General features: G+C 49.4%; 1 protein-coding gene across 3 annotated transcripts in view; it reads right to left on the reverse strand.

Moving 5' to 3' along the window:
• Positions 1 to 14,413, reverse strand: part of LOC129834835 (sodium/potassium/calcium exchanger 1-like) — a 53,036-nt gene that overhangs the window by 9,001 nt on the left and 29,622 nt on the right. For all 3 annotated transcript variants that reach the window (XR_008756314.1, XM_055900147.1, XM_055900146.1), the window contains 2 exons: positions 12,858 to 12,911; positions 12,106 to 12,159 (listed from right to left, as the gene is read on the reverse strand). Coding sequence is in view for 2 of the 3 variants with exons in the window: in XM_055900147.1 (XP_055756122.1) it covers positions 12,106 to 12,159; positions 12,858 to 12,911 (108 nt within the window). In the remaining variant the exon portion in view is untranslated. The remainder of the gene's footprint in view (positions 1 to 12,105; positions 12,160 to 12,857; positions 12,912 to 14,413) is intronic.

Consider the following 14,413-nt stretch of genomic DNA (forward strand, 5'->3'; position numbering starts at 1 on the left):
TGGTGTGACTCCTAGTGGGGTGTGACTCCTAGTGGGGTGTGTTGGTGTGACTCCTAGTGGGGTGTGTTGGTGTGACTCCTAGTGGGGTGTGTTGGTGTGACTCCTAGTGGGGTGTGTTTGTGTGACTCCTAGTGGGGTGTGTTGGTGTGACTCCTAATGGGGTGTGTTGGTGTGACTCCTAGTGGGGTGTGTTGGTGTGACTCCTAGTGGGGTGTGTTGGTGTGACTCCTAGTGGGGTGTGTTGGTGTGACTCCTAGTGGGGTGTGTTGGTGTGACTCCTAGTGGGGTGTGTTGGTGTGACTCCTAGTGGGGTGTGTTGCTGTGACTCCTAGTGGGGTGTGTTGGTGTGACTCCTAGTGTGGTGTGACTCCTAGTGTGGTTTGACTCCTAGTGGGGTGTGACTCCTAGTGGGGTGTGACTCCTAGTGGGGTGTGACTCCTAGTGGGGTGTGTTGGTGTGACTCCTAGTGGGGTGTGACTCCTAGTGGGGTGTGACTCCTAGTGGGGTGTGACTCCTAGTGGGGTGTGTTGGTGTGACTCCTAGTGGGGTGTGACTCCTAGTGGGGTGTGACTCCTAGTGGGGTGTGACTCCTAGTGGGGTGTGTTGGTGTGACTCCTAGTGGAGTGTGTTGATGTGACTCTTAGTGTGGTGCGTTGGTGTGACTCTTAGTGGGGTGTGACTCTTAGTGTGGTGTGTTGATGTGACTCCTAGTGGGGTGTGTTGGTGTGACTCTTAGTGGGGTGTGTTGGTGTGACTCTTAGTGGGGTGTGACTCTTAGTGTGGTGTGTTGGTGTGTCTCCTAGTGTGGTGTGTTGATGTGACTCCTAGTGGGGTGTGTTGGTGTGTCTCCTAGTGTGGTGTGTTGATGTGACTCCTAGTGGGGTGTATTGTGACTCCTAGTAGGGTGTGTTGGTGTGACTCTTAGTGTGGTGTGTTGGTGTGACTCTTAGTGGGGTGTGACTCTTAGTGTGGTGTGTTGATGTGACTCCTAGTGGGGTGTGTTGATGTGACTCCTAGTGGGGTGTGTTAGTGTGTCTCCTAGTGTGGTGTGTTGATGTGACTCCTAGTGGGGTGTGTTGTGACTCCTAGTAGGGTGTGTTGGTGTGACTCTTAGTGTGGTGTGTTGGTGTGACTCCTAGTGGGGTGTGACTCCTAGTGGGGTGTGACTCCTAGTGGGGTGTGACTCCTAGTGGGGTGTGTTGGTGTGACTCCTAGTGGGGTGTGACTCCTAGTGGGGTGTGACTCCTAGTGGGGTGTGTTGGTGTGACTCCTAGTGGGGTGTGACTCCTAGTGGGGTGTGACTCCTAGTGGGGTGTGTTGGTGTGACTCCTAGTGGGGTGTGTTGGTGTGACTCCTAGTGGGGTGTGTTGGTGTGACTCCTAGTGGGGTGTGTTGGTGTGACTCCTAGTGGGGTGTGACTCCTAGTGGGGTGTGACTCCTAGTGGGGTGTGTTGGTGTGACTCCTAGTGGGGTGTGTTGGTGTGACTCCTAGTGGGGTGTGTTTGTGTGACTCCTAGTGGGGTGTGTTGGTGTGACTCCTAATGGGGTGTGTTTGTGTGACTCCTAGTGGGGTGTGTTGGTGTGACTCCTACTGGGGTGTGTTGGTGTGACTCCTAGTGGGGTGTGTTGGTTTGACTCCTAGTGGGGTGTGTATGTGTGACTCCTAGTGGGGTGTGTTGGTGTGACTCCTAGTGGGGTGTGTTGGTGTGACTCCTAGTGGGGTGTGTTGGTGTGACTCCTAGTGGGGTGTGTTGGTGTGACTCCTGGTGGGGTGTGTTTGTGTGACTCCTAGTGGGGTGTGTTGGTGTGACTCCTAATGGGGTGTGTTGGTGTGACTCCTAGTGGGGTGTGTTGGTGTGACTCCTAGTGGGGTGTGTTGGTGTGACTCCTAGTTGGGTGTGTTGGTGTGACTCCTAGTGGGGTGTGTTGGTGTGACTCCTAGTGGGGTGTGTTGGTGTGACTCCTAGTGGGGTGTGTTGGTGTGACTCCTAGTGGGGTGTGTTTGTGTGACTCCTAGTGTGGTGTGACTCCTAGTGGGGTGTGACTCCTAGTGGGGTGTGACTCCTAGTGGGGTGTGTTGGTGTGACTCCTAGTGGGGTGTGACTCCTAGTGGGGTGTGACTCCTAGTGGGGTGTGACTCCTAGTGGGGTGTGACTCCTAGTGGGGTGTGTTGGTGTGACTCCTAGTGGGGTGTGACTCCTAGTGGGGTGTGACTCCTAGTGGGGTGTGACTCCTAGTGGGGTGTGTTGGTGTGACTCCTAGTGGGGTGTGTTGATGTGACCCTTAGTGTGGTGCGTTGGTGTGACTCTTAGTGGGGTGTGACTCTTAGTGTGGTGTGTTGATGTGACTCCTAGTGGGGTGTGTTGATGTGACTCCTAGTGGGGTGTGTTGGTGTGACTCTTAGTGGGGTGTGTTGGTGTGACTCTTAGTGGGGTGTGACTCTTAGTGTGGTGTGTTGGTGTGTCTCCTAGTGTGGTGTGTTGATGTGACTCCTAGTGGGGTGTGTTGGTGTGACTCTTAGTGTGGTGTGTTGGTGTGACTCTTAGTGGGGTGTGTTGTGACTCCTAGTGGGGTGTGTTGGTGTGACTCTTAGTGTGGTGTGTTGGTGTGACTCTTAGTGGGGTGTGACTCTTAGTGTGGTGTGTTGATGTGACTCCTAGTGGGGTGTGTTGATGTGACTCCTAGTGGGGTGTGTTGGTGTGTCTCCTAGTGTGGTGTGTTGATGTGACTCCTAGTGGGGTGTGTTGTGACTCCTAATAGGGTGTGTTGGTGTGACTCTTAGTGTGGTGTGTTGGTGTGACTCCTAGTGGGGTGTGACTCCTAGTGGGGTGTGACTCCTAGTGGGGTGTGACTCCTAGTGGGGTGTGTTGGTGTGACTCCTAGTGGGGTGTGACTCCTAGTGGGGTGTGACTCCTAGTGGGGTGTGTTGGTGTGACTCCTAGTGGGGTGTGACTCCTAGTGGGGTGTGTTGGTGTGACTCCTAGTGGGGTGTGTTGGTGTGACTCCTAGTGGGGTGTGTTGGTGTGACTCCTAGTGGGGTGTGTTGGTGTGACTCCTAGTGGGATGTGACTCCTAGTGTGGTGTGTTGGTGTGACTCCTAGTGGGGTGTGTTCGTGTGACTCCTAGTGTGGTGTGTTGATGTGACTCCTAGTGGGGTGTGTTGATGTGACTCCTAGTGGGATGTGACTCCTAGTGTGGTGTGTTGATGTGACTCCTAGTGGGGTGTGTTGATGTGACTCCTAGTGGGGGGTGTTGATGTGACTCCTAGTGGGGTGTGTTGATGTGACTCCTAGTGGGATGTGACTCCTAGTGTGGTGTGTTGATGTGACTCCTAGTGAGTTGTGACTCCTAGTGTGGTGTGTTGGTGTGACTCCTAGTGGGGTGTGTTGATGTGACTCCTAGTGGGATGTGACTCCTAGTGGGGTGTGTTGATGTGACTCCTAGTGGGATGTGACTGCTAGTGTGGTGTGTTGATGTGACTCCTAGTGAGTTGTGACTCCTAGTGGGGTGTGTTGATGTGACTCCTAGTGTGGTGTGTTGGTGTCACGGTTGGTGTGACTCCTAGTGTGATGTGACTCCTAGTGGGTTGTGTTGATGTGACTCCTACTGTGGTGTGTTGATGTGACTCCTACTGTGGTGTGTTGGTGTCACTCCTACTGTGGTGTGTTGGTGTCACTGTTGGTGTGACTCCTAGTGTGATGTGACTCCTAGTGGGATGTGACTCCTAGTGTGGTGTGTTGATGTGACTCCTAGTGGGGTGTGTTGATGTGACTCCTAGTGGGATGTGACTCCTAGAGCAGGGTGTTGATGTGACTCTTAGTGTGGTGTGTTGATGCGACTCCTAGTGTGGTGTGTTGATGTGACTCCTAGTGGGGTGTGTTGATGTGACTCCTAGTGGGGTGTGTTGATGCGACTCCTAGTGTGGTGTGTTTGTTGTTACTCTTAGTGTGGTGTGTTGATGCGACTCCTAGTGGGGTGTGTTGGTGTGACTCCTAGTGGGGTGTGTTGGTGTGACTCCTAGTGGGGTGTGTTGGTGTGACTCCTAGTGGGGTGTGTTTGTGTGACTCCTAGTGGGGTGTGACTCCTAGTGGGGTGTGACTCCTAGTGGGGTGTGACTCCTAGTGGGGTGTGTTGGTGTGACTCCTAGTGGGGTGTGACTCCTAGTGGGGTGTGACTCCTAGTGGGGTGTGACTCCTAGTGGGGTGTGACTCCTAGTGGGGTGTGTTGGTGTGACTCCTAGTGGGGTGTGACTCCTAGTGGGGTGTGACTCCTAGTGGGGTGTGACTCCTAGTGGGGTGTGTTGGTGTGACTCCTAGTGGGGTGTGTTGATGTGACTCTTAGTGTGGTGCGTTGGTGTGAATCTTAGTGGGGTGTGACTCTTAGTGTGGTGTGTTGATGTGACTCCTAGTGGGGTGTGTTGATGTGACTCCTAGTGGGGTGTGTTGGTGTGACTCTTAGTGGGGTGTGTTGGTGTGACTCTTAGTGGGGTGTGACTCTTAGTGTGGTGTGTTGGTGTGTCTCCTAGTGTGGTGTGTTGATGTGACTCCTAGTGGGGTGTGTTGGTGTGACTCTTAGTGTGGTGTGTTGGTGTGACTCTTAGTGGGGTGTGTTGTGACTCCTAGTGGGGTGTGTTGGTGTGACTCTTAGTGTGGTGTGTTGGTGTGACTCTTAGTGGGGTGTGACTCTTAGTGTGGTGTGTTGATGTGACTCCTAGTGGGGTGTGTTGATGTGACTCCTAGTGGGGTGTGTTGGTGTGTCTCCTAGTGTGGTGTGTTGATGTGACTCCTAGTGGGGTGTGTTGTGACTCCTAATAGGGTGTGTTGGTGTGACTCTTAGTGTGGTGTGTTGGTGTGACTCCTAGTGGGGTGTGACTCCTAGTGGGGTGTGACTCCTAGTGGGGTGTGACTCCTAGTGGGGTGTGTTGGTGTGACTCCTAGTGGGGTGTGACTCCTAGTGGGGTGTGACTCCTAGTGGGGTGTGTTGGTGTGACTCCTAGTGGGGTGTGACTCCTAGTGGGGTGTGTTGGTGTGACTCCTAGTGGGGTGTGTTGGTGTGACTCCTAGTGGGGTGTGTTGGTGTGACTCCTAGTGGGGTGTGTTGGTGTGACTCCTAGTGGGATGTGACTCCTAGTGTGGTGTGTTGGTGTGACTCCTAGTGGGGTGTGTTCGTGTGACTCCTAGTGTGGTGTGTTGATGTGACTCCTAGTGGGGTGTGTTGATGTGACTCCTAGTGGGATGTGACTCCTAGTGTGGTGTGTTGATGTGACTCCTAGTGGGGTGTGTTGATGTGACTCCTAGTGGGGGGTGTTGATGTGACTCCTAGTGGGGTGTGTTGATGTGACTCCTAGTGGGATGTGACTCCTAGTGTGGTGTGTTGATGTGACTCCTAGTGAGTTGTGACTCCTAGTGTGGTGTGTTGGTGTGACTCCTAGTGGGGTGTGTTGATGTGACTCCTAGTGGGATGTGACTCCTAGTGGGGTGTGTTGATGTGACTCCTAGTGGGATGTGACTGCTAGTGTGGTGTGTTGATGTGACTCCTAGTGAGTTGTGACTCCTAGTGGGGTGTGTTGATGTGACTCCTAGTGTGGTGTGTTGGTGTCACGGTTGGTGTGACTCCTAGTGTGATGTGACTCCTAGTGGGTTGTGTTGATGTGACTCCTACTGTGGTGTGTTGATGTGACTCCTACTGTGGTGTGTTGGTGTCACTCCTACTGTGGTGTGTTGGTGTCACTGTTGGTGTGACTCCTAGTGTGATGTGACTCCTAGTGGGATGTGACTCCTAGTGTGGTGTGTTGATGTGACTCCTAGTGGGGTGTGTTGATGTGACTCCTAGTGGGATGTGACTCCTAGAGCAGGGTGTTGATGTGACTCTTAGTGTGGTGTGTTGATGCGACTCCTAGTGTGGTGTGTTGATGTGACTCCTAGTGGGGTGTGTTGATGTGACTCCTAGTGGGGTGTGTTGATGCGACTCCTAGTGTGGTGTGTTTGTTGTTACTCTTAGTGTGGTGTGTTGATGTGACTCTTAGTGTGGTGTGTTGATGTGACTCCTACTGTGATGTGTTGGTGTGACTCTTAGTGTGGTGTGTTGGTGTGACTCCTAGTGGGGTGTGACTCCTAGTGGGGTGTGACTCCTAGTGGGGTGTGTTGGTGTGACTCCTAGTGGGGTGTGACTCCTAGTGGGGTGTGACTCCTAGTGGGGTGTGTTGGTGTGACTCCTAGTGGGGTGTGTTGGTGTGACTCCTAGTGGGGTGTGTTGGTGTGACTCCTAGTGGGGTGTGTTGGTGTGACTCCTAGTGGGATGTGACTCCTAGTGTGGTGTGTTGGTGTGACTCCTAGTGGGGTGTGTTGGTGTGACTCCTAGTGTGGTGTGTTGATGTGACTCCTAGTGGGGTGTGTTGATGTGACTCCTAGTGGGATGTGACTCCTAGTGTGGTGTGTTGATGTGACTCCTAGTGGGGTGTGTTGATGTGACTCCTAGTGGGGTGTGTTGATGTGACTCCTAGTGGGATGTGACTCCTAGTGTGGTGTTATGATGTGACTCCTAGTGAGTTGTGACTCCTAGTGTGGTGTGTTGGTGTGACTCCTAGTGGGGTGTGTTGATGTGACTCCTAGTGGGATGTGACTCCTAGTGGGGTGTGTTGATGTGACTCCTAGTGGGATGTGACTCCTAGTGTGGTGTGTTGATGTGACTCCTAGTGGGGTGTGTTGATGTGACTCCTAGTGGGATGTGACTGCTAGTCTGGTGTGTTGATGTGACTCCTAGTGAGTTGTGACTCCTAGTGGGGTGTGTTGATGTGACTCCTAGTGTGGTGTGTTGGTGTCACGGTTGGTGTGACTCCTAGTGTGATGTGACTCCTAGTGGGTTGTGTTGATGTGACTCCTACTGTGGTGTGTTGATGTGACTCCTACTGTGGTGTGTTGGTGTCACTCCTACTGTGGTGTGTTGGTGTCACTGTTGGTGTGACTCCTAGTGTGATGTGACTCCTAGTGGGATGTGACTCCTAGTGTGGTGTGTTGATGTGACTCCTAGTGGGGTGTGTTGATGTGACTCCTAGTGGGATGTGACTCCTAGTGCAGGGTGTTGATGTGACTCTTAGTGTGGTGTGTTGATGCGACTCCTAGTGTGGTGTGTTGATGTGACTCCTAGTGGGGTGTGTTGATGCGACTCCTAGTGTGGTGTGTTTGTTGTTACTCTTAGTGTGGTGTGTTGATGTGACTCTTAGTGTGGTGTGTTGATGTGACTCCTACTGTGATGTGTTGGTGTGACTCTTAGTGTGGTGTGTTGGTGTGACTCTTAGTGTGATGTGTTGGTGTGACTCTTAGTGTGGTGCGTTGATGTGACTCCTACTGTGATGTGTTGGTGTGACTCTTAGTGTGGTGTGTTGGTGTGACTCTTAGTGTGGTGTGTTGGTGTGACTCTTAGTGTGGTGTGTTGGTGTGACTCTTAGTGTGGTGTGTTGGTGTGACTCTTAGTGTGGTGTGTTGGTGTGACTCTTAGTGTGGTGTGTTGGTGTGACTCTTAGTGTGGTGTGTTGGTGTGACTCTTAGTGTGGTGTGTTGGTGTGACTCCTAGTGGGGTGTGTTGGTGTGACTCTTAGTGTGGTGTGTTGGTGTGACTCTTAGTGTGGTGTGTTGGTGTGACTCTTAGTGTGGTGTGTTGGTGTGACTCTTAGTGTGGTGTGTTGGTGTGACTCTTAGTGTGGTGTGTTGGTGTGACTCCTAGTGGGGTGTGTTGGTGTGACTCCTACTGTGATGTGTTGGTGTGACTCTTAGTGTGGTGTGTTTGTGTGACTCTTAGTGTGGTGTGTTGGTGTGACTCCTAGTGGGGTGTGTTGGTGTGACTCCTAGTGTGGTGTGTTGGTGTGACTCTTAGTGTGGTGTATTGGTGTGACTCTTAGTGTGGTGTGTTTGTGTGACTCTTAGTGTGGTGTTTTGGTGTGACTCTTAGTGTGGTGTGTTGTTAGTCTGTAGTAACTGGAAAGGTGGTACATTGATACAGACACGTGTGCTGTTAACGTTTGCATTTTTCACTGTTTTAGTGATCGGTCCACCATCTCTGGATTGAGTTGTGCTAGTTGGGAGCAGGGGTAGGGGTGGGGTTGATTTGGGTTTGTACCCTGTAATCATTAGGCCTCTCAGTGTGTGTGTGTGTGTGTGTGTGGTCTAATGAGGTCCTTCAGTGGTCCTTCAGTCTCTCCGGGTTATGACAACCACAGACTGGAGCGGCCTTAAAACCGACCCAATCAACACTGAGATTAACATGCAGATGGGGCCCTGCGCGGCTTTAACACCGACCCAATCAAACACTGAGATTGACATGCAGATGGGGCCCTGCGCGGCTTTAACACCGACCCAATTAAACACTGAGATTGACATGCAGATGGGGCCCTGCGCGTGTGTGTGTCAGAGGAAGGGGTCATCGTCCTTTTGATTCATGGTTCGTTAATCTTTAGTTACACAGTTTTTGGCATATGACATCGGCCTACAATATAATAATAATAATAATAGCCAGCAGGATACCACCCTGTAAACAGGGAAACATTTGATGACAAAGTTTTCCATGTCGGGGGGAAGCTCGCAAGTTCCTGTACGTTTCCTCCGTCGCACCGTGTGTTGTTGGGTCATAAAGCAGAGCCTACCACCTTTGTTCTTAGCCAGACAGATTCTGCTTCCTATCCACTCAGAAAACAGTACAACCCGCCGGTTGTATATAATCCGTCTGGATGTCGGAGGAAAGTCTCAGAAAAACAGAGTGTGTTACAGGATCTGATGTCCCTCTGGAAGGAGATCCTCGCCCTGAGTTCGCCAAGTTTGTTCATTAATGATTGAACACTGGCGAGTAGAATGCTCGGTAATGGAGGATGGGTCGGCCGGCGTCTTAATCTCAGTAAAACGCTGCCACGTCTGCCTCTCCGTCAGCGTCTTCGCTTCCTACTCTCCTGTAGGAATCCCAAGCAGCATGGCACCACGCTGATAAAACTAATCCATTGTTTCGCTGTCTCAGAGACCTCGGGAGGTCGGGTGGACAGTGAGTACCCAACGATTCGTATTCTAATAGTTATACTCAGGTGTATGTTGTAACACACAAAACAAACTGATTAAGAAAATGTTTGGAAAACACACAAGAAAAATGTGCAATGTTTTGTCAGAGCGCAAGGCGAGACGCCCTCTGTCGGCCCCATCTTACCAGGAATACTTGGTCATCAAATGACGCCCCTTTTTCACCTTCTGAAAGTGTTCTCAGCGATAATCGCCATGGCTGTGTGCATCCAGCCCCAATCTGACACCAAGCAGGAGCTCCAAGATCTTCATTGGACCGTGAACAAACTGGAGACTGCATTCCCGGAGGCAGTGTTCATTGTTGCAGGGGACTTTAACAAAAGTCATTTGAGAGCCGTGCTCCCAAATTATTCCCAACACTTCGACTGTCTAACTCGCGGAAATTCTACTCTTGACCACTGCTACACGTCTTTTCGACACGGGTATAAGGCCCTTTCCCGTCCTCCTTTCGGCAAATCCGACCATGACTCCATCTTGCTTCTCCCCGCCTACAAACAAAAACTCAAGAGGGAAGTTCCTGTTGGCCAGGTCTGTACAGCGTTGGTCCGACCAGTCAGAATTCACACTCCAAGACTGGTTTGATCATGTGGGCTGGAAAATGTTCTGGGTCGTCTCTGGAGATAACGTCAATATACACACAGACTCAGTCACCGGAGATAACGTCAATATATAAACCGACTCAGTCACCGGAGATAACGTCAATATACACACCGACTCAGTCACCGGAGATAACGTCAATATACACACCGACTCAGTCACCGGAGATAACGTCAATATACACACCGACTCAGTCACCGGAGATAACGTCAATATATACACCGACTCAGTCACCGGAGATAACGTCAATATACACACCGACTCAGTCACCGGAGATAACGTCAATATACACACCGACTCAGTCACCGGAGATAACGTCAATATATACACCGACTCAGTCACCGGAGATAACATCAATATATACACCGACTCAGTCACCGGAGATAATGTCAATATACACACCGACTCAGTCACCGGAGATAACGTCAATATACACACCGACTCAGTCACCGGAGATAACGTCAATATACACACCGACTCAGTCCCCGGAGATAACGTCAATATATAAACCGACTCAGTCACCGGAGATAACATCAATATATACACCGACTCAGTCACCGGAGATAACGTCAATATATACACCGACTCAGTCACCGGAGATAACATCAATATATACACCGACTCAGTCACCGGAGATAACGTCAATATATACACCGACTCAGTCACCGGAGATAACATCAATATATACACCGGAGTCACCGGAGATAACGTCAATATACACACCGACTCAGTCACCGGAGATAACGTCAATATATACACCGACTCAGTCCCCGGAGATAACGTCAATATATACACCGACTCAGTCACCGGAGATAACATCAATATATACACCGGAGTCACCGGAGATAACGTCAATATACACACCGACTCAGTCACCGGAGATAACGTCAATATATACACCGACTCAGTCCCCGGAGATAACGTCAATATACACACCGACTCAGTCACCGGAGATAACGTCAATATACACACCGACTCAGTCACCGGAGATAACGTCAATATACACACCGACTCAGTCACCGGAGATAACGTCAATATATACACCGACTCAGTCCCCGGAGATAACGTCAATATACACACCGACTCAGTCACCGGAGATAACGTCAATATACACACCGACTCAGTCACCGGAGATAACGTCAATATACACACCGACTCAGTCACCGGAGATATATGTCTGGATCTCACCTATAGGTCTGGATGTCACCTATAGGCCTGGATGTCACCTATAGGTCTGGATGTCACCTATAGGCCTGGATGTCACCTATAGGCCTGGATGTCACCTATAGGCCTGGATCTCACCTATAGGTCTGGATGTCACCTATAGGCCTGGATCTCATCTATAGGCCTGGATCTCATCTATAGGTCTGGATCTCATCTATAGGTCTGGATGTCACCTATAGGCCTGGATCTCACCTATAGGCCTGGATCTCATCTATAGGCCTGGATGTCACCTATAGGTCTGGATGTCACCTATAGGCCTGGATCTCACCTATAGGCCTGGATCTCATCTATAGGTCTGCAGTGTGTCCTTCCGTCTACCTTCCCTCTGGCTGCTGGGTGAACTCTGTTCCTCAGTATGAGACATTGAGGAACACCACGTACAGCTGACTTTGAGCTGTTTAAAATGTCTGTGACCGTTTCTCATCAACAACAGGTCATGTTTGCATGCCTCAAAGAGCTACAATGACAAAGAAATAGTGGAAACGCGATAAAAAATACTTTTACAAGCTACAAGGATAGTTGTGAGACACGTAACTTCATGTAGAGTAGCACAGAAACATTCATGTACAGTGGGGAGAACAAGTATTTGATACACTGCCAATTTTGCAGGTTTTCCTACTTACAAAGCAAGTAGAGGTCTGTAATTTTTATCATAGGTACACTTCAACTGAGAGAGACTGAATCTAAAACAAAAATCCAGAAAATCACATTGTATGATTTTTAAGTAATTAAAAAAGTTAGTAAAATCGGCAGTGTATCAAATACTTGTTCTCCCCACTGTATAACAGTTAGACACACATCACTGCTGTGTAGCCTGCAGACAACAGTACAGCTCTAACACAAAGCCTCACAGACAACACCAACACCAAGACACCACACTAAAATGCAAAGAGAACCCATAACGAACGTAACGAGAACATACAAAACATAACGGCAACATCCACCGAACACAACGTGTAAACAGAACGTTACGAGAACATTCACAGAACAAAAAACGACAACATCCACAGAACGCAACATGTAAACAGAACGTTACGAGAACATTCACAGAACAAAAAACGACAACATCCACCAAACGCAACGTGTAAACAGAACGTTACGAGAACATTCACAGAACAAAAAACGACAACATCCACCAAACGCAACGTGTAAACAGAACGTTACGAGAACATTCACAGAAGCTAACCAAATCAAGCACTAAATATATGGATACCGTTGGCCTTACCTTTCCCCTGCACCGACACCTCAGTCCTGACCTCCCCATTAAAGGCTGTTGTTTCTAATTGGCAGAGATACGTCAGGTAAAACGACCAGTTACCACAGAGACAAAACATATCCACCCACTGCCTCGTGTAGAGTAATGTATGACGAAATATGAGCAGAGTCATAGACAAAACCCGAAGTTACTGTACCACACAAACAAAACACAACCGAAGTTACTGTACCACACACACAAAACACAGTCACTTCCTCATAATATTGACTGACAATGAGCTGAGCAGGCATGAATACTAGTATCCTCTTCTAGGGAAGAGTGAGATACAGTTGAGATGAAAACCTCTGTTTTGGAGTGATAGATAGTAGACAGAAGATGAAGAGATTCTCAGTAACTCTCGGTAGGACAATGGAAGTTGGAGTGATAGATAGTAGACAGAAGATGAAGAGATTCTCAGTAACTCTCTGTAGGACAATGGAGGTTGGAGTGACAGATAGTAGACTGAAGATGAAGAGATTCTCAGTAACTTTCGGTAGGACAATGGAGGTTGGAGTGACAGATAGTAGACAGAAGATGAAGAGATTCTCAGTAACTCTCGGTAGGACAATGGAAGTTGGAGGGACAGATAGTAGACAGAAGATGACAGATAGTAGACTGATGTCCTATGTACTAACAATGGAAACCCTTCAGAAGGGCTGGCATGAAGTGACAATACGGAGTGACAACATGAGGAGGAGGTGACATGTTGACATCCCTCTTACCTTGTCTAACTCTCCTCTGACCAGGGCCTCTAACATCTCTGCTAAAGCCTGTCTCTGAAATAAGGGGACGATGGAAGACACCATAGAATGACATATTAGAACTCATTTAATAGGATCTCTGTGGGAGAGACATTCAATCAGCCTCTGTGTTTACCAGTTCCCCCCAAGTCCCCTGACATCCAGAGCTCTGGTGTGGAGGAGCCATTAGAGCAGCGCTCTCCAAACCTGGTCCTGCGGGGGAGGGGGGGGGGGGGACCTGATTCAAAAGCCTCTCAACACTTTGGTGCTACCTTACACTAGAGACTCGTGTTGTGTGATAAGTGAAGAGCAGAGGTCAAGTCCACCTGTGTTCCTGGATTACAGGGATGTGACTGTCCTCTACTGGAGTGACCTTCACCGAGTCCTCAGGCCACCTGGCAGCCAGGCCTGTCCCCATGCAGCCTCCTCACAGCACTCTGATCCTTAATCAGCTTTCAATACAGGCTAATAAAAGCTGGATAAGAGCCAGCCTCTGGCCGACCAATCTCATTATCTCAATAGCACTATCTCTAGGTCTCTTGCTGTACTGGACGGTGTGTGTCACTGAGATAACAAGTCTGATGCTGCTGTGAAGCTAACGGTCTGATGCTACTGTGAAGCTAACAGTCTGATGCTGCTGTGAAGCTAACAGTCTGATGTTGCTGTGAAGCTAACAGTCTGATGCTGCTGTGAAGCTAACAGTCTGATGCTGCTGTGAAGCTAACAGTCTGATGCTACTGTGAAGCTAACAGTCTAATGCTACTGTGAAGCTAACAATCTGATGCTAATGTGAAGCTAACAGTCTGATCCTGAAGGTGAAGCTAACAGTCTGATGCTACTGTGAAGCTAACAGTCTGATGCTACTGTGAAGCTAACAGTCTGATGCTACTGTGAAGCTAACAATCTGATGCTGCTGTGAAGCTAACAGTCTGATCCTGAAGGTGAAGCTAACAGTCTGATGCTGCTGTGAAGCTAACAGTCTGATCCTGAAGGTGAAGCTAACAGTCTGATGCTGCTGTGAAGCTAACAGTCTGATGCTGCTGTGAAGCTAACAGTCTGATGCTGCTGTGAAGCTAACAGTCTGATCCTGAAGGTGAAGCTAACAGTCTGATGCTACTGTGAAGCTAACAGTCTGATGCTACTGTGAAGCTAACAGTCTGATGCTGCTGTGAAGCTAACAGTCTGATGTTGCTGTGAAGCTAACAGTCTGATGCTACTGTGAAGCTAACAGTCTGATGCTGCTGTGAAGCTAACAGTCTGATGCTGCTGTGAAGCTAACAGTCTGATGCTACTGTGAAGCTAATAGTCTGATGCTACTGTGAAGCTAACAGTCTGATGCTACTGTGAAGCTAATAGTCTGATGCTACTGTGAAGCTAACAGTCTGATGCTACTGTGAAGCTAATAGTCTGATGCTACTGTGAAGCTAACAGTCTGATGCTACTGTGAAGCTAACAGTCGGATGCTATTGTGAAGCTAATAGTCTGATGCTACTGTGAAGCTAACAGTCTGATGCTACTGTGAAGCTAACAGTCTGATG

Source organism: Salvelinus fontinalis, chromosome 35, assembly GCF_029448725.1.
Source record: "Salvelinus fontinalis isolate EN_2023a chromosome 35, ASM2944872v1, whole genome shotgun sequence".
Classification (NCBI taxonomy): domain Eukaryota; kingdom Metazoa; phylum Chordata; class Actinopteri; order Salmoniformes; family Salmonidae; genus Salvelinus; species Salvelinus fontinalis.